The following is a 19597-nucleotide window of genomic DNA, read 5'->3' as shown; positions in this document are numbered from 1 at the left end:
ACACCCCAAATCTGACACCCATAAATGGGGGGACACCCCAAATCTCACCCCATAAATGGGGGGTACACCCCAAATCTGACACCCATAAATGGAGGGGACACCCCAAATCTGACACCCACGAATGGGGGGGTACACCCCAAATCTCACCCCTCTGTTGGGCGAGGACCCCAAATCTCAGCCCCATCAATACCCGGGGGTCCCCCCAGCACAGCCCCTGCACCCCCAAAAATCCCCACCCAGCTCAGGGTGGGGGGGGTGTGGGGGGGGTCCCCAAAATCTGCCCCAGCTCCCCCCCTCCCCCGCGTGACTCACGGCGTAAACGTCCTCTTCCTCCTTCTGCCCGGGAACAGAAAGCGAAAGGGGATTTTGGGGGGATGGGTGGGGGGCACCCCCATCCCCCACACCCCCCCCACACCCCAAAATCCCCCCCAAAATCCCCCCCCCCCCCCCTTTACCTGCTCCGCCGCTCTCCGCATTCGCCAAGTCACGAACTGGGGGAGGGGAAACCCAAATGTGGGGGGGGGAAAAAAAGGGGGGAAAATGGGTAAAAACGGGGGAGGGGGAGGTTTGGGGGACCCCCCACCCCAAAAACAACGAGGGGGGTTCGCGGGGCTCACCCTGAGGCGGACGTAGAGGCCGGTGAGGATGAGGCTGTAGAGGAAGAGCACCGCGTCCAGCACGAAGCAGATTTCGGGCTCGGCCAGGGCCCCTGCGGGGTTCGGGGCGATTTTGGGGGGATTTGGGGGGATTTTGGGGGGTTTTGGGGGGATTTGGGGCGATTTTGGGGGGTTTTGGGGGGATTTGGGGCGATTTTGGGGGGTTTTGGGGTGATTGTGCGGGGATTTTCAGGGGTTTGGCGGCGATTTGTGGGGGATTTGGGGCGATTTTGGGGGGTTTTGGGGGGATTTGGGGCGATTTTGGGGGGTTTTTGGGGGGATTTGGGGCGATTTTGGGGGGTTTTGGGGTGATTGTGCGGGGATTTTCAGGGGTTTGGCGGCGATTTGTGGGGGATTTGGGGCGATTTTGTGGCGATTTTGGGGGGTATTGGGGCGATTTTGTGGCGATTTTGGGGGGTTTTGGGGCGATTTTGGGGCGATTTTGAGGGGATTTTCAGGGGTTTGGGGGCGATTTTGAGGGGCTTTGGGGGGATTTTGGGGGTATTTGGGGCGATTTTGGGGGGATTTTCGGGGGTTTGGGGGCGATTTTGAGGAGTTTTGGGGGATTTTCGGGCGATTTTGGGGGGTTTTGAAGGGTTTGGGGCGATTTTTGGGGGTTTTGAAGGGTTTTGGGGGAATTTTTGGGCGTTTTGAAGGGTTTTGGGGGGATTTTGGGGACCCCCGGCTCCGTGTGTGACCCCAAATCCCCCACACCCCAAATCTCTGTGATCCCAAATCTCTGTGACCCCAAATCCCCTGAACTCCCCTAAATCCCCCAAAATCCCCTCGGGCACCCCCAACCCCTCGGACACCCCAAATGCCCCCAAACCCCCCGGCCACCCCAAATGTCCCCAAAGCCCCGGGACACCCCAAATCCCCTAAATCCCCCCAAACACCCCGGACATCCCAAACCCCTCGGACACCCCAAATGCCCCCAAAGCCCCGGCCACCCCAAATGCCCCTAAATCCCCCCAGACACCCCAGAAACCCCAAATGCCCCCAGACCCCCCGGACACCCCAAATGCCCCCAAAGCCCTGGGACACCCCGAATCCCCTAAATCCCCCCGGCCACCCCAAATGCCCCCAATCCCCCCGGACACCCCAAAACCCCCGGACACCCCAAATGCCCCCAAAGCCCCGGGACACCCCAAATACCCCTAAATCCCCCTGACACCCCAAATCCCCTAAATCCCCCGGACACCCCAAATCCCCTAAATCCCCCCAGACCCCCCGGACACCTCAAATGCCCCCGGACACCCCAACCCCCCCGGACACCCCAAACCCCTCGGACACCCCAAATGCCCTTAAAGCCCCGGGACACCCCAAAGCCCCCGGACACCCCAAACCTCCGGCCACCCCAAATGCCCCAAGCCCCCCGGCCACCCCAAATGCCCCCAATCCTCCCGGACACCCCAAATGCCCCCGGACACCCCAATCCCCCCGGCCACCCCAAATGCCCCCAAAGCCCCGGGACACCCCAAAGCCCCCGGCCACCCCAAACCCCCCGGACACCCCAATCCCCCGGCCACCCCAAATGCCCCCAAAGCCCCCGGACACCCCAAACCCCCCGGACACCCCAAACCCCCCGGACACCCCAATCCCCCCGGCCACCCCAAAGCCCCCGGCCACCCCAAATGCCCCAAGCCCCCCGGCCACCCCAAATGCCCCCAATCCCCCCGGCCACCCCAAACCCCCGGCCACCCCAAATGCCCCCAAAGCCCCTGACCACCCCAAATGCCCCAAACCCCCCGGCCACCCCAAATGCCCCCAATCCTCCCGGACACCCCAAGCCCCCCGGACACCCCAATCCCCCCGGCCACCCCAAATGCCCCCAGAGCCCCTGACCACCCCAAGTGCCCCCAATCCCCCCGGACACCCCAAAGCCCCCGGCCACCCCAAATGCCCCCGGCCACCCCAAATGCCCCAAAGCCCCTGACCACCCCAAATGCCCCCAGCCCCCCGTCCCCACCTGCGGCCAGGCCGGGCCCCCCCAGCAGGACGAGGCCGAGCAGGCAGCGCGGCCCCGCTGGCCCCATGGTCCCCGCGGGGTCCCCTCGGTGCCGGCAGTGACCGCAGCGCCGCTCCCTCCCCCACTTCCCCAGGGCCACCTCCCGCTCCCTTCCGCTGGCCCCAAGTGTCACCCGCGGCCACCAACGGCCCGGGGCAGCTGCTGCCGAGACCCCCCCCCGGGGGTCCCCAAAATCCCCGCGGGAAGGGGGAGCGGCGGGGAAGCCCCTTCTTCTCTTTTTTTGGGGGGGGCTCCTTCCGTCCCCAAAGCGGGGAGAGAGGTTCCAAAATTGGGATGGGAACCTAAAAGGGGAAGGGGACCCCAAAAGGGGAAAAGAGCCCCCCCAAAAGGGGAAGGGAGATCCCAAAATGAGGAAGGAGCCCCCCCAAAATTGGGGAGAGAGGACCCAAAATTCGGGAGGGACCCTAAAAGGGGAAGGGGACCCCAAAAGTGGAAAGGAGCCCCCCCAACATGAGGAAGGAACCCCCCCAAAATTGGGGAGAGAGGACCCAAAATTCGGGAGGGACCCTAAAAGGGGAAGGGGACCCCGAAAGGGGAAAAGAGCCCCCCCAAAAGGGGAAAGGAGCCCCCCGAAACTGGAGAAGGAGCTCCCCTAAAATAGGGAGAGAGGCCCCAAAAGGGGAAGAGACCCTAAAAGGGGAAGGGACCCCAAAATGAGGAAGGAGCCCCCCCAAATTGGGGAGAGAGGGCCCAAAATTGGGATGGGACCCTAAAAGGGGAAGGAGACCCCAAAAGTGGAAAAGAGCCCCCCCAAAATGAGGAAGGAGCCCCCCCAAATTGGGGAGAGAGGGCCCAAAATTCGGGAGGGACCCTAAAAGGGGAAGGGGACCCCGAAAGGGGAAAAGAGCCCCCCCCAAAAGGGGAAAGGAGCCCCCCGAAACTGGAGAAGGAGCTCCCCTAAAATAGGGAGAGAGGCCCCAAAAGAGGAAGAGACCCTAAAAGGGGAAGGGACCCCAAAATGAGGAAGGAGCCCCCCCAAACTGGGGAGAGAGGACCCAAAAGGGGAAGAGACCCCAAAAGGGGAAAGGAGCCCCCCCAAAGTGGGTAAGAGCCCCCCCCCCCCCAATTTGGGAAGGAGGCCCTAAATGGGAAAGGAGCACCCCCAAAAAAGAGACAGAGACCCCAAAGTGGGCAAGAGCCCCCCAAAAAGAGACAGAGACCCCAAAGTGGGGAAGGAGCCCCCCCAAAGTGGGGAAGGAGCCCCCCCAAAAGGAGACAGAGACCCCAAAGTGGGGAAGAGCCCCCCCAAAGTGAGCAAGAGCCCCCCAAAAAGAGACAGAGACCCCAAAGTGGGCAAGAACCCCCCAAAGTGGGCAGGAGCCCCCCCAAAAGGAGACAGAGACCCGAAAAGGGGAAAAGAGCCCCCCAAAGTGGGCAGGAGCCCCCCCAGTGTGGGCAGGAGCCCCCCCAAAAGGAGACAGAGACCCCAAAGTGGAGAAGGAGCCCCCCCAAAGTGGGCAAGAGCCCCCCCAAAACAGGGAAGGAGCCCCCCCAAAGTGGGCAAGAGCCCCCCAAAAGGAGATAGAGACCCCAAAGTGGGCAAGAGCCCCCCCAGAGTGGGGAATGAGCCCCCCCAGAGTAGGGAAGGAGCCCCCCCAAAAGGAGACAGAGACCCCAAAGTGGGGAATGAGCCCCCCCAAAGTGGGGAAGGAGCCCCCCCAGAGTGGGCAAGAGCCCCCCAAAAAAGGAGACAGAGACCCCAAAGTGAGGAAGGAGCCCCCCCACAAGGAGATAGAGACCCCAAAGTGGGCAAGAGCCCCCCCAAAACAGGGAAGGAGCCCCCCCAAAATGGGCAAGAGCCCCCCCAAAAGGAGACAGAGACCCCAAAGTGGGGAAGAGCCCCCCCAAAGTGGGGAAGGAGCCCCCCCAAAAGGAGACAGAGACCCCAGAGTGGGGAAGGAGCCCCCCCAAAACAGGGCAGGAGGTGACAGCGGTGACAAAGGGGACAGGGAGGCTCCGGAGCTGATTTTGGCTTTATTTGACCCGAAATGGGGGGCGGGGGCACCCCCAAACTGCAGCAGCACGCGGAGGGGGGCTGGGGACCCCCCCTCACCGATCCACCTCCCCAAACACGATGTCCTGGGTGCCTGCAGGGGGAAAAGGGGGGGTCAGGGCACCCCAAAACAGAGGGGAGACCCCCCCACCCCAACTGGGAAACGGATGTGGGGAAGGGGACCCCAAAACTGGGGAAGGGGCGCCCTAAAAAGGGAGAGAGATCCTAAAAACCGGGAAGGAAAACCCCAAAAATGGGGAAGGGGACCCCAAAAATGGAGACGGGGACCCCAAAAATGGAGACGGGGACCCCAAAAGGGGAGGGGGACTCCCAAAAATGGGGAAGGAACCCCTAAAAATGGGGAAGGGACCCCCAAAAATGGGGAAGGGACCCCTACAAATGGGAAGGGACCTCAAAAAATGGGGAGGGGACCCCCAAAAATGGGGAAGGGACCCCAAAAGGGGGAAGGGACCCCGAAAAATGGGGAGGGACCCCAAAATGGGGAAGGGGCCCTCAGAAAAGGGGAGGGACCCCAAAAATAGGGAAGGGGACCCCAAAAGGGGGAAGGGACCCCTACAAATGGGAAGGGACCTCAAAAATGAGGAGGGGACCCCCAAAAATGGGGAAGGGACCCCGAAAAATGGGGAAGGGACCCCGAAAAATGGGAAAGGGACCCCCAAAAATGGGGAAGGGACCCCAAAAATGGGGAAGGGACCCCCAAAAATGGGGAAGGGACCTCAAAGAAAGGGGAAGGGACCCCGAAAAATGGGGAAGGGACCTCAAAAATGGGGAGGGGGACCCCAAAAATGGGGAGGGGACCCCAAAAGGGGAGGGGGCGTACCGATGATGGCCACGACGTCTGCCAGCATGTGGCCCTGGGACATCCGGTCCAGCCCGGCCTGGGGAGAGCAATTAACGCTAATTAACACTAATTAACACTAATTAACACAAATTAACATGTTATTAACACCGATTAACACTAATTAACCAACATCGACCCCCATTAACACCCAATTAACACGTTGTTAACACTAATTAACACCAACTAACCCACATCGATCCCCAATTAACACCCAATTAACATGTTAGTAACACCAATTAACACTAATACCAATTAACCCATAGCTTCAGGGACCCCCAGTTAACCCCTCATTAACCCAGGGCCACCTAATTAACCCCTAATTAACCCCAGGGCCCCACAATTAACCAAGCCTCAGGGACCCCCAGTTAACCCCTAATTAACCCCAGGGCCACCTAATTAATCCCTAATTAACCCCAGGGACCCCCATTTAACTAAGCCTCAGGGACCCCCAATTAACCCCTAATTAACCCAGGGCCACCTAATTAATCCCTAATTAACCCCAGGGCCCCACAATTAACCAAGCCTCAGGGACCCCAATTAACCCCAGGGCCACCTAATTAACCCCTAATTAACCCCAGGGATCCCCACAGGGAGCCCCAATTAACTCTCAGTACCCCAATTAACCCACAGGTGTTAATTACCCTCCATACCCCCCCCACAGCAACACACCCACAGGGACCCCCCAGTGTGCCCTGTCCCCACGTCCCCTGAGCCCTCGGTGTCCCCAGGTGTCCCCAAATGTCCCCAAATGTCCCCCAGGTGTCCCCAGATGTGTCCAGGTGTCCCCAGGTGTCCCCAAATGTCCCCAGGTGTCCCCCAGGTGTCCCCAAGTGTGCCCCAAATGTCCCCAGGTGTCCCCCAGGTGTCCCCAGGTGTCCCCAGATGTCCCCAGGTGTCCCCCAGGTGTCCCCAAGTGTGCCCCAAGTGTGCCCCAATTGTCCCCAGGTGTGCCCCAAGTGTCCCCAGGTGTGCTCAGGTGTCCCCAAAGGTCCCCGGGTTTCCCCCAGTTGTCCCCAGGTGTCCCCCAAGTGTCCCCAGGTGTCCCCCAGGTGTCCCCAAATGTCCCCAGGTGTCCCCAGGTGTCCCCAGATGTGCCCAGGTGTCCCCAGGTGTCCCCAGGTGTGCCCAGGTGTCCCCAGCTGTGCCCCATGTGTCCCCAGGTGTGCTCAGGTGTCCCCAAATGTCCCCAGGTGTCCCCCAATTGTCCCCAGGTGGATCCCAGGTGTCCCCCAGGTGTCTCCCTGGTGTCCCCCACATGTGCCCAAGTGTCCCCAGGTGTTCCCCAAGTGTCCCCCAGCTGTCCCCAGGTGTCCCCAGGTGTCCCCACCCAGGTGTCCCCACCCAGGTGTCCCCAGGTGTCCCCACCCAGGTGTCCCCACCCAGGTGTCCCCACCCAGGTGTGCCCAGGCCGTACCAGGTGGGCGAAGCCGGGCGCTTTGATCTTGCAGCGATAGGGACGGCTGCTGCCATCGGACACCAGGTACACCCCAAACTCCCCCTGTGGGGACATTGGGGACAATGGGGACACTGCTGAGGACATGGGGACAATGGGGACAATGGGGACAATGGGGACATGGGGACAATGGGGACAATGGGGACAATGGGGACAACAGGGACAACGGGGACAATGGGGACAATGGGGACAATGGGGACATGGGGACAATGGGGACATGGGGACAATGGGGACAACGGGGACAACGGGGACAGTGGGGACAATGGGGACATGGGGACAATGGGGACAACGGGGACAATGGGGACAGTGGGGACAATGGGGACATGGGGACAATGGGGACAACGGGGACAACGGGGACAACGGGGACAGTGGGGACAATGGGGACATGGGGACAATGGGGAAAATGGGGACATGGGGACAATGGGGACAACAGGGACAACGGGGACAACGGGGACATGGAGACAACAGGGACAATAGGGACAGTGGGGACAATGGGGACATGGGGACAACAGGGACAACAGGGACAATGGGGACACTGTTGAGGACATGGGGACATGGGGACAATGGGGACAGTGGGGACAATGGGGACAATGGGGACATGGGGACAATGGGGACAATGGGGACAATGGGGACATGGGGACACTGCTGAGGACATGGGGACAACGGGGACAATGGGGACAGTGGGGACAATGGGGACATGGGGACAATGGGGACATGGGGACAATGGGGACAATGGGGACAATGGGGACAACAGGGACAACAGGGACAATGGGGACATGAGGACACTGTTGAGGACATGGGGACATGGGGACAATGGGGACATGGGGACAATGGGGACAATGGGGACAATGGGGACATGAGGACACTGTTGAGGACATGGGGACAATGGGGACAATGGGGACATGGGGACAATGGGGACAATGGGGACATGGGGACAATGGGGACAATGGGGACATGGGGACAGGGTGGCTGCTGCCATCGGACACCAGGTACACCCCAAACTCCCCCTGTGGGGACATGGGGACAATGGGGACATGGGGACAGGACTGGGGACAGTGTAAGGACACACGGACAGGGTGGGGGACGTGGGGTCCCGCCTGGGGACAGGGTTGGGGACAAGGGGACAGGCTTGGGGACACAAGGACCGGGTTGTGGTCATGAGAACGGGGTTGGTGACAGGACTGAGGCCATGGGGACACGTTTGGGGAAGGGTTGGGGACACAAGGACAGGGCTGGGGACACGGGGCAGGGTTGGGGACACGGGGAAGGGTTGGGGACACAAGGACAGGGCTGGGGACATGGGGCAGGGTTGGGGACACAAGGACAGGGCTGGGGACACGGGGCAGGGTTGGGGACACGGGGCAGGGTTGGGGACACAAGGACAGGGTCGGGGACACAGGGACAAGGTTGGGGACACAAGGACGGAGTCAGGGACACAAGGACAGGGTTGGGGCCAGTGCCAGGGGCAAACACGCCAGGAAGTGTCACCTTGGGGGCCTCGATGGCCGTGTAGGTGGCCCCGGGTGGCACCTGGTAGCCCTCGGTGTAGAGCTTGAAGTGATGGATCAGGGACTCCATGGACGTCTGTGGGGACAGAGGTGGCACTGCAGCGCTGGCACCTGCCCTGGGTGGCACTGCCACCAGCCTTTGGTGTCACCTGCCCTGGGTGTCCCTGCCTTGATGTCACTAGCCTGGCTGCCACCTCTGCTGGGTGCCACCTGCTCTTGGTGCCACCTGCCCTGGGTGGCACCTGCCCTGAGGATCATCTGCCCTCAGTTGCCACCTGTGCTAGGTGCCACCTGCCCTGGGTGTCACTAGCCTTTGGTGCCACCTGCCCTGGGTGCCACCTGCCCTTGGTGCCACCTGCCCTGGGTGCCACCTGCCCTGGGTGTCACCTGCCCTCAGTGCCACCTGCCCTAGGTGTCACTAGCCTTTGGTGTCACCTGCCCTGGATGCCACCTGCCCTCAGTGCCACCTGCCCTGGGTGCCACCTGCCCTGGGTGTCACCTGCCCTGGGTGCCACCTGCCCTGGGTGTCACCTGCCCTCAGTGCCACCTGCCCTAGGTGTCACTAGCCTTTGGTGTCACCTGCCCTGGATGCCACCTGCCCTCAGTGCCACCTACCCTTGGTGCCACCTGCCCTCGGTGCCATCTGCCCTCGGTGCCACCTGCCCTGGGTGTCACCTGCCCTGGGTGCCACCTGCCCTCAGTGCCACCTGCGCTCAGTGCCACCTGCCCTGGGTGCCACCCGCAGCCACGGGGACTTGGGGACACGTCACCTTCATCTCGGCGCGTTTCGGGGGTGACACCTTGGCGTCGTCCACCTTGATCTCGCCGGGCGGCATCTTATTGAGGCACTGCAGGATGATCCGCAGCGACTGGCGCATCTCCTCCACGCGGCACAGGTACCTGCGCCCCAAAACCGGCGTGAGGGGTGTGCTGCGCCCCAAAACCGGGATACGGGATCCCCTGCGCCCCAAAACCGGCGTGAGGGGTGTGCTGCGCCCCAAAACCGGGATACGGGATCCCCTGCGCCCCAAAACCAGGATGAGGGGTGTGCTGCGCCCCAAAACCGGGATACGGGATCCCCTGTGCCCCAAAACCGGGATATGGGATCCCCTGCACCCCAAAACCGGCATGAGGGGTGTGCTGCGCCCCAAAACCGGGATACGGGATCCCCTGCGCCCCAAAACCGGCATGAGGGGTGTGCTGCGCCCCAAAACCGGGATACGGGATCCCCTGCGCCCCAAAACCGGCGTGAGGGGTGTGCTGCGCACCAAAACCGGGATACGGGATCCCCTGCGCCCCAAAACCGGGATAGGGGATCCCCTGCGCCCCAAAACCGGCGTGAGGGGTGTGCTGCGCCCCAAAACCGGGATGTGGGGTGTGCTGCGCCCCAAAACCAGGATACGGGATCCCCTGCGCCCCAAAACCGGGATACAGGATCCCCTGCACCCCAAAACCGGCATGAGGGGCGTGCTGTGCCCCAAAACCGGGATACGGGATCCCCTGCACCCCAAAACCGGGATGTGGGATTGCCTGTGCCCCAAAACTGGGATATGGGGAGTGCTGCACCCCCAAACCGGGACATGGGATCTGCTGCACCCCACAACTGGGATATGAGGTCTGCTGCACCTGGCACAGGTACCTGCACCCCAAAACCAGGATATGGGGGTCCTGGGGGTCCCAGCGATGGGGTCCCAGGGAATGGGGTTCCCATGGGATGGGGTTCCAAGGGATGGGGTCCCAGGATGGGGCTTCTGAGGGTCCCATGGGTGGGGTTCCCATGGGTGGGGTTCCTGAGGGTCTCAGGGATGGGGTTCCCATGGGATGGGGGTCCTGGGGGTCTCAGGGATGGGGTCCCAAGAATGGGGTCCCAAGGATGGGGTTCCCATGGGTGGGGTTCCTGGGGGTCCCAAGGAATGGGGTTCCCATGGGATGGGGTCCCAGGATGGGGCTCCTGAGGGTCTCAGGGATGGGGTTCCCATGGGATGGGGTTCCAAGCGATGGGGTCCCAGGATGGGGCTCCTGAGGGTCCCATGGGTGGGGTTCCCATGGGTGGGGTTCCTGAGGGTCTCAGGGATGGGGTTCCCATGGGATGGGGTCCTGGTGTGGGGGATCCTGGGGGTCCCAGGGAATGGGGTTCCCATGGGATGGGGGTCCTGGGGGTCCCAGGGATGGGGTCCCAAGGAATGGGATTCCCATGGGATGGGGGTCCTGGTGTGGGGGATCCTGGGGGTCCCAGGGAATGGGGTTCCCATGGGATGGGGGTCCTGGGGGTCCCAGGGATGGGGTCCCAAGGAATGGGGTTCCCACGGGATGGGGGTCCTGGTGTGGGGGATCCTGGGGGTCCCAGGGAATGGGGTTCCCATGGGATGGGGGTCCTGGGGGTCCCAGGGATGGGGTCCCAAGGAATGGGGTCCCAAGAATGGGGTTCCCATGGGTGGGGTTCCTGGGGGTCCCAAGGAATGGGGTTCCCATGGGATGGGGTTCCAAGGGATGGGGTCCCAGGATGGGGCTTCTGAGGGTCTCAGGGATGGGGTTCCCATGGGATGGGGTTCCCATGGGTGGGGTTCCTGGGGGTCCCAAGGAATGGGGTTCCCATGGGATGGGGGTCCTGGGGGTCCCAGGGATGGGGTCCCAAGGAATGGGGTTCCCACGGGATGGGGGTCCTGGTGTGGGGGATCCCGCGGGATCAGCGATTCCTGGCACAGCAATCCCAGGACTGGGCAGTGCCCAGGACTGGCAGCCCCGGGGGGACGGGGGGCAGCCCCCCAGGCCCCCCCAGGCCAGGTGAGGCCGTACCTGTCGTAGCAGTCGCCGCGGGAGCCGATGGGCACGTCGAACTCCACCTGGTCGTAGACGTCGTAGGGCTGCGTCTTGCGCAGGTCCCACTGGATCCCGGAGCCCCGCAGCATCACCCCGCTGGGACACCCCGAAAAACGCACCTGAGGCTCGGCCCCGCCCACCCGCGGGGTGGGGCACACCTGGGGCATCCCCCCAGCTCACCTGAAGCCGTAGTTGAGGGCCTCCTCGGCCGTGATGACGCCGATGTCCACGGTGCGGTTCTTCCAGATGCGGTTGTTGGTCAGCATCTGGGGACACCAGGGATACCTGGCACACCTGGCACAGCTGGCACCGTCACCGGTTCCTCGTCCCCCTCGCGTGTCTCTCGCATCAGAACCCATCCCTGCCACCGTCACCTGTGCCTCACACCCCTCACCTGTCCCTGGAAGCTGTCACCTCTTCCTTACACCTGTCACCTGCCCTTGGCAACGTCACCTGACCCTGGCACGCCTCGCCTGTCCCTGTCCCCCCCACCCCAACCTGTGTCACCTCATTCCCCCCCAGGAATGACCCTGCCCCTCCCAGGTGACAGGTGACAGGTGACAGCAGCCTGACTGTCCCCTCCCCAGATGATTCCCCCTCACCTCCTCCACCTCGTCGATCCGGATGGAGAAGTTCTTCGCGAACTCGTAGATGTCATCCATGAGCCCCAGGGGCAGGTCCTGGGACAGGTGGGACACGTGGGACCCAAGGGACAGGTGGCACAGGTGGGACAGGTGGCATTGATGGGGTTGGTGGGACCCAAGGGACAGGTGGGATTGGTGGGACAGGTGAGACAGATGAGATTGATGGGATTGGTGGGACCCAAGGGACAGGTGGGATTGGTGGGACAGGTGAGATTGATGGGATTGGTGGGACCCAAGGGACAGGTGGGATTGGTGGGACAGGTGAGATTGACGGGATTGGTGGGACCCAAGGGACAGGTGGGATTGGTGGGACAGGTGAGATTGACGGGATTGGTGGGACCCAAGGGACAGGTGGCATTGGTGGGACAGGTGAGATTGATGGGATTGGTGGGACCCAAGGGACAGGTGGCATTGGTGGGACAGGTGAGATTGATGGGATTGGTGGGACCCAAGGGACAGGTGGGACAGGTGAGATTGACGGGATTGGTGGGACCCAAGGGACAGGTGGGATTGGTGGGACAGGTGAGATTGATGGGATTGGTGGGACCCAAGGGACAGGTGGCATTGGTGGGACAGGTGAGACAGGTGAGATTGACGGGATTGGTGGGACCCAAGGGACAGGTGGGATTGGTGGGACAGGTGAGATTGATGGGATTGGTGGGACCCAAGGGACAGGTGGGACAGGTGAGATTGACGGGATTGGTGGGACCCAAGGGACAGGTGGCATTGGTGGGACAGGTGAGACAGGTGAGATTGATGGGATTGGTGGGACCCAAGGGACAGGTGGCATTGGTGGGACAGGTGGGACCCAAGGCACAGGTGACACAGATGGGATTGACAGGGTTGGGATTGGTGGGACAGGTGGGACAGGTTGGGTTGGTGAGGTTGGGATTGATGGGATTGATGGGACAGGTGGGATTGGTGGGGATGGGATTGATGGGATTGGTGGGGTTGGGATTGATGGGATTGGTGGGATTGGGACAGGTGGGATTGGTGGGGTTGGGATTGATAGGATTGGTGGGGTTGGGATTGATGGGATTGGTGGGATTGATGGGATTGGTGGGGTTGGGATTGATGGAATTGATGGGATTGGGACAGGTGGAACAGGTGGGACAGGTGGGATTGGGATAGGGACAGGTTGGATTGGTGGGACAGGTGGGATTGGGATTGGGACAGGTGGGATTGGGACAGGTGGGACAAGTGAGATTGGAGGCACACACAGGACAGGTGGGAGCTCAGGTGGCACCAGGGATGGGGGCAGGGGATCCACAATGAGAGGGCCCAATGGGGATCCCAGGGATGAGGATCCCAGGGATGGGGTTCCCATGGGAATGGGGGATCCCAGGGATGAGGTTCCTGTGGGAATGGGGATCCCAGGGATGGGGATCCCATGGGAATGGGGGATCCCAGGGATGAGGATCCCAGGGATGGGGTTCCCGTGGGAATGGGGATCCCAAAGATGAGGATCCCAGGGATGGGGTTCCCATGGGAATGGGGATCTCAGGGATGGGGATCCTGTGGGAATGGGGATCCCAGGGCTAAGGTTTTCATGGGAATGGGGTTCCTGTGGGAATGAGGATCCCAGGGATGGGGTTCCCGTGGGAATGGGGATCCCAAAGATGAGGATCCCAGGGATGGGTTCCCATGGGAATGGGGATCCCAGGGATGGGGATCCTGTGGGAATGGGGATCCCAGGGCTAAGGTTTTCATGGGAATGGGGTTCCTGTGGGAATGAGGATCCCAGGGATGGGGTTCCCGTGGGAACGGGGGATCCCAGGGATGAGGATCCCAGGGATGGGGTTCCCATGGGAATGGGGATCCCGTGTAAAGGGGTATCCTAGGAATGGGGTTCCCAGGGATAGGATTTCCATGGGAATGGGGATCCCAGGGACGGGGATCCGAGGAATGGGGATCCCAGGGAAGGGGAGCGGGCCCAGCCCCTCACCTGGTGCACGCCCCCAGGCCGCACGTAGGCCGCGTGCATCCGCGCCCCCGACACGCGCTCGTAGAACTCGAACATCTGGGGGGGACAGAGGGGACCCCGCTGCCGCTCAGCCCCCCCGGCACCTCCACACCCCCCACCAAACGCCACCCCCCGAGCCCCGAATCCCCCGAAGCCACCTTCTCCCTCTCCTCGAACATCCAGAAGAACGGGGTCATGGCCCCGATGTCCAGCGCGTGCGTGGTCACCGCCATGATGTGGTTGAGCAGCCGCGTGATCTCGGCGAAGAGAACTGAAAAAACGGGGGGCGGGGTGGGGAGAAAAAGGGGTGGGGGGTGATCCCATAAATCCTGGGGGATCCAGGGAGCTGGGAATGCCGGCGGGAGCCTCACCTCGGATCCACTGAGCCCGGGGAGGGGGCCGGATGTTGAGGAGCTTCTCCACGGCCAGCGAGTAGGCCTGCTCGTTGCACATCATGGACACGTAGTCCAGGCGGTCAAAGTAGGGCAGGGCCTGCGGGAACCCGGATACTGGGAATACTGGGAGCGCTGGGAGCGCTGGGAGTGCTGGAATGCTGGGAGGACTGGGAGAACTGGGAATACTGGGAGTGCTGGGAGCGCTGGGAGTGCTGGAATGCTGGAATGCTGGGAGCGCTGGGAGGGCTGGGAATGCTGGGAGAACTGGAATACTGGGAAGACTGGAAATATTGGGAATACTGGGAGAGCTGATAGGGCTGAGAGAACTGGGAATACTGGGAATGCTGGGAGGACTGGGAGGACTGGAAATATTGGGAATACTGGGAGGGCTGATAGGGCTGGGAGAACTGGGAATACTGGGAACACTGGGAAGACTGGGAATACTGGAAGTGCTGGGAGAACTGGAATACTGGGAACACTGGGAGGACTGGGAATACTGGAAGTGCTGGGAGAATTGGAATACTGGGAGGACTGTGAGTGCTGGGAATACTGGGAACACTGGGAGGACTGGGAATACTGGGAACACTGGGAGGGCTGGGAATACTGGAAGTGCTGGGAGAACTGGAATACTGGGAGGACTGGAAATATTGGGAATAGTGGGAGGGCTGATAGGGCTGGGAGAACTGGGAATACTGGGAGGGCTGGGAGAACTGGGAGTACTGGGAGGACTGGGAATACTGGGAACACTGGGAGGGCTGGGAACACTGGAAGTGCTGGGAGAACTGGAATACTGGGAGGACTGGAAATATTGGGAATACTGGGAGGGCTGGGAGTGATGGGAGGATTGGAAGGGCTGGGAGTACTGGGAATACTGGGAGGGCTGGGAGAACTGGGAATACTGGGAGGGCTGGGAGAACTGGGAATAGTGGGAATACCAGTAGCACTGGGAGGGCTGGAAGTACTGGGAGTAGTGGGAATACTGGGAGTAGAGAGAGTACACTGGAATACTGGGAGTGCAGGGAGTACTGGGAGTATTTGAGTATTGGGAGTACTGGGAATATTTGTGTAGTAGGACTGCTAGGAGTACTGGGAATACTGGGAGGACTGGGATATGGGGAAGAATGGAAATACTGGGAGTATGGGGAGTAATGGGAATACTGGGGATACTGGGAATTCTGGGAGTACTGGGATCTCAGGGATCCCAGGATCACCTGCAGGTAGGTCTTGTACTCAATGAGTTTCTCGGTGCCGCGGTGCAGCAGCTTTCAGGGAAATGGGGATCCCATGGGGCAGGGATCTCAGGGAAATGGGATCTCAGGGATGGGGATCTCAGGGATCCCATGGAATTGGGGATCCCAGGGATGGGGATCCCATGGAATTGGGGATCCCAGGATCACCTGCAGGTAGGTCTTGTACTCGATGAGTTTCTCGGTGCCGCGGTGCAGCAGCCCCACGTGCGGGTCGCAGCGTTTCACCGTCTCCCCGCTGAGCTCCAGCACCAGCCGCAGGACCCCGTGCGCCGCCGGGTGCTGCGGCCCGAAGTTGATGGTCAGGCTGGCAACCTTCTTGTGGGCCACCGGGTCCTTGTCTGGGGGATAGACAGTGCCAGGGGTCAGGGACACGGAGGGGGACAGTGCCAGGGGTCAGGGACACAGACAGGGACAGTGCCAGGGGTCAGGGACATGGAGGGGGACAGTGCCAGGGGTCAGGGACACAGGGACAGTGCCAGGGGTCAGGGACATGGAGAAAAGGTCAGGGACACGGAGGGGGACAGTGCCAGGGGTCAGGGACATGGAGGGGGACAGTGCCAGGGGTCAGGGACATGGAGGGGGACAGTGCCAGGGGTCAGGGACACAGGGACAGTGCCAGGGGTCAGGGACATGGAGGGGGACAGTGCCAGGGGTCAGGGACACGGAGGGGGACAGTGCCAGGGGTCAGGGACACGGAGGGGGACAGTGCCAGGGGTCAGGGACACAGGGACAGTGCCAGGGGTCAGGGACATGGAGGGGGACAGTGCCAGGGGTCAGGGACACAGAGGGGGACAGTGCCAGGAGTCAGGGACACAGAGGGGGACAGTGCCAGGGATCAGGGACACGGAGGGGGACAGTGCCAGGGGTCAGGGACACAGAGGGGGACAGTGCCAGGGGTCAGGGACACGGAGGGGGACAGTGCCAGGGGGGCAGGGACACAGGGACACTGCCAGGGGTCAGGGACATGGAAGGGGACAGGGCCAGGGACACGGGGACAGTGCCAGGGGGTCAGGGACACAGACAGGGACAGTGCCAGGGGTCAGGGACGCAGAGGGGGACAGTGCCAGGGGTCAGGGACGCAGAGGGGGACAGTGCCAGGGGTCAGGGACGCAGAGGGGGACAGTGCCAGGGATCAGGGACACAGAGAGGGACACTGCCAGGGGTCAGGGACACAGGGACAGTGCCAGGGGTCAGGGACACGGAAGGGGACAGGGCCAGGGACACGGGGACAGTGCCAGGGGGTCAGGGACACAGGGACACCCCCCCGGAGAGGGGTCAGGGACACAAAGAGGGGTCAGGGACACGGGGACAGCCCCCTGGGAGGGCTTGGGGACATGGGGAGGGGTCAGGGACACGGGGACAACTCCCCCAGGAGGGGTCAGGGACATGGGGAGGGGTCAGGGACATGGGGAGGGGTCAGGGACATGGGGACAACTCCCCCAGGAGGGGTCAGGGACACAAAGAGGGGTCAGGGACACGGGGACAGCCCCCCCGGGAGGGCACAGGACCCCCCAAATGCTGGGGGCAGGGAGGGAGCGGCACCTGCTGAGGGTTTGTGGGGATCTTGTGTGCCCTGAGTGACCCCAAAGTGCCCCGAGGGACCCTAAAACTGATCAGAGTGACCCTAAAACTGATCGGAGTGACCCCAAACTGATCTGAGTGACCCTAAAACTGATCTGAGGGACCCCAAACTGTTCTGAGGGACCCTAAAAGTGATTGGAGTGACCCCAAACTGTTCTGAGGGACCCTAAAAGTGATTGGAGTGACCCCAAACTGATCGGAGTGACCCTAAAACTGATTGGAGTGACCCTAAAACTGATGGGAGTGACCCCAAACTGTTCTGAGGGACCCTAAAACTGATTGGAGTGACCCTAAAACTGACCTGAGGAACCCTAAAACTGCTCTGAGTGACCCCAAACTGATCTGAAGGATCCCAAAACTGATCTGAGGGGCCCCCAAAGTGCCCTGAGGGACCCCAAACTACTCTGAGTGACTCCAGATTGATGTAAGGGACCCTAAAACTGACCTGAACGACCCCCATGCAGCCCTAAGTGACCCCCAGACTGCCCTGAGTGACCCCCAGACTGCCCTGAGTGACCTCCGAACCACCCCACAAACCCTCCTGAGCCCCACTCAGGATCTCAGCATCCCTCCAGGACCACCCCGAAGCCCCTGAGACCCCTCCTGGGCCCCCCAAATGCCTCAGGACACCCCTAGAGCCCCCCCAAAGCCTCGGGACCCCTCCTGGGCCCCCCCAAAGCCTCGGGACCCCTCCTGGGGCCCCCCAAAGGCCTCAGGACACCCCTAGAGCCCCCCCAAAGCCCTCAGGACACCCCTAGAGCCCCCCCAAATGCCTCAGGACACCCTTAGAGCCCCCCCAAAGGCCTCGGGACCCCTCCTGGGCCCCCCCAAAGCCTCGGGACACCCTTAGAGCCCCCTCAAAGCCTCGGGACCACTCCCGGGCCCCCCCAAAGCCTCGGGACCCCTCCTAGAGCCCCCCCAAAGCCTCGGGACCCCTCCTAGAGGCCCCCAAAGCCTCGGGACCACTCCCGGGCCCCCCCAAAGCCCTCAGGACACCCCTAGAGCCCCCCCAAAGCCTCGGGACCACTCCCGGGCCCCCCCAAAGCCCTCAGGACACCCCTAGAGCCCCCCCAAATGCCTCAGGACACCCCTAGAGCCCCCCCAAAGCCCTCAGGACACCCCTAGAGCCCCCCCAAAGCCCTCAGGACACACCTAGAGCCCCCCAAAGCCTCAGGACACCCCTAGAGCCCCCCCAAAGCCTAGGGACCACTCCTGGGCCCCCCCAAAGGCCTCAGGACACCCCTAGAGCCCCCCCAAAGCCTAGGGACTCCTCCTGGGCCCCCCCAAAGGCCTCAGGACACCCCTAGAGCCCCCCAAAGCCTCAGGACACCCTTAGAGCCCCCCCAAAGCCTCGGGACCCCTCCTGGGCCCCCCAAAGCCCTCAGGACACCCCTAGAGCCCCCCCAAAGGCCTCGGGACCCCTCCTGGGCCCCCCCAAAGCCCTCAGGACACCCCCACAGCACCCGACACCCCCCCAAAGGCCTTGTCCTCCCTCCTCAGGGTCCCCCCGCGCCCCCTCCCCACCTCCTCCCAGAGGGTCCCCGCTGTCCCCTCACCGTTCCAGGGCGGCGGCACCCACTTTTCGGTGGCCTTGCTCGGGTACATGACGGCCCCGGCGTACTGCTGCGCCCACTCCAGGTCGGGCTGCCACTGGCGGGACCTGCGGGGCCGGGCGGTGAGCGGGGACATGCCCTCAGCCTCCCCGCAGCTCCCCCCCGCGCCGTGTCCCCGTGTCCCCCGCGGGCTCACCGGGCCGGGGCCGGGCCCAGCGGAGCCCCCGCCGCCCTCAGCCCCGAGGGGCCGCGGAGCCGCCACAGCGCCCGCAGCGCCGCCATCGTGCCCTTGGCGCTGCGCATGCGCGGGAGGCGCCATGGCGGGGAAGGGCCGAAGCGGTGGGCGCCGCCATGTTGGGTACGGGCAGGCCCGTCCCTAGCGTCCTGATTGCAGTGCGCATGCGCAAAGCGCCATTGTGCTGGCGGGCAGGGGACCTGCGGGCGCCGCCATGTTGGGTACGGGCAGGCCCGTCACTAGCGTCCTGATTGCAGTGCGCATGCGCAAAGCGCCATTGTGCTGGCGGGCAGGGGGACCTGCGGGCGCCGCCATGTTGGGTACGGGCACACCCATCGCTAACATCCTGATTGCAGTGCGCATGCGCAAAGCGCCATTGTGCTGGCGGGCAGGGGGACCTGCGGGCGCCGCCATGTTGGGTACGGGCACACCCATCGCTAACATCCTGATTGCAGTGCGCATGCGCAAAGCGCCATTGTGCTGGCGGGCAGGGGGACCTGCGGGCGCCGCCATGTTGGGTACGGGCAGGCCCGTCCCTAGCGTCCTGATTGCAGTGCGCATGCGCAAGGCGCCATTGTGCTGGCGGGCAGGGGGACCTGCGGGAGCCGCCATGTTGGGTACGGGCACACCCATCGCTAACATCCTGATTGCAGTG

The 19597-nt window shown here is 62.7% G+C and overlaps 1 protein-coding gene across 1 annotated transcript; it reads right to left on the bottom strand.

Annotated features, from left to right (window-relative positions):
* Nucleotides 1-4640: 4640 nt before the first annotated feature.
* On the bottom strand, nt 4641-19051 carry LOC137466441 (NADH dehydrogenase [ubiquinone] iron-sulfur protein 2, mitochondrial). The gene is made up of 14 exons (XM_068178164.1): nt 18904-19051; nt 18711-18814; nt 15721-15911; nt 14300-14420; nt 14087-14199; nt 13911-13985; nt 11924-12001; nt 11502-11587; nt 11298-11417; nt 9272-9401; nt 8482-8577; nt 6955-7038; nt 5520-5577; nt 4641-4772 (listed from the first exon to the last, which is right to left on the bottom strand). The coding sequence occupies exons 1-14, from the start codon at nt 19008-19010 to the stop codon at nt 4735-4737; spliced, it is 1401 nt and encodes a 466-aa protein (XP_068034265.1). The 5' UTR covers nt 19011-19051; the 3' UTR covers nt 4641-4734.
* Nucleotides 19052-19597: the final 546 nt, after the last annotated feature.

Source organism: Anomalospiza imberbis, unplaced genomic scaffold (assembly GCF_031753505.1).
Source record: "Anomalospiza imberbis isolate Cuckoo-Finch-1a 21T00152 unplaced genomic scaffold, ASM3175350v1 scaffold_211, whole genome shotgun sequence".
Classification (NCBI taxonomy): Eukaryota; Metazoa; Chordata; class Aves; order Passeriformes; family Viduidae; genus Anomalospiza; species Anomalospiza imberbis.
This window is presented reverse-complemented; position numbering and strand designations above follow the sequence as displayed.

Bases quoted from the DNA above. Each gene is read 5' to 3' on its own strand.
- LOC137466441 (XM_068178164.1), bottom strand. From the start codon at position 19,010: ATGCGCAGCGCCAAGGGCACGATGGCGGCGCTGCGGGCGCTGTGGCGG. The intron at 15,912-18,710 runs GTGAGGGGACAG...TCTATCCCCCAG, and splicing joins GGTGCCGCCGCCCTGGAACG to ACAAGGACCCGGTGGCCCAC. The intron at 5,578-6,954 runs GTACGGCCTGGG...TGCTCTCCCCAG, and splicing joins CGCCCGGCTTCGCCCACCTG to GCCGGGCTGGACCGGATGTC.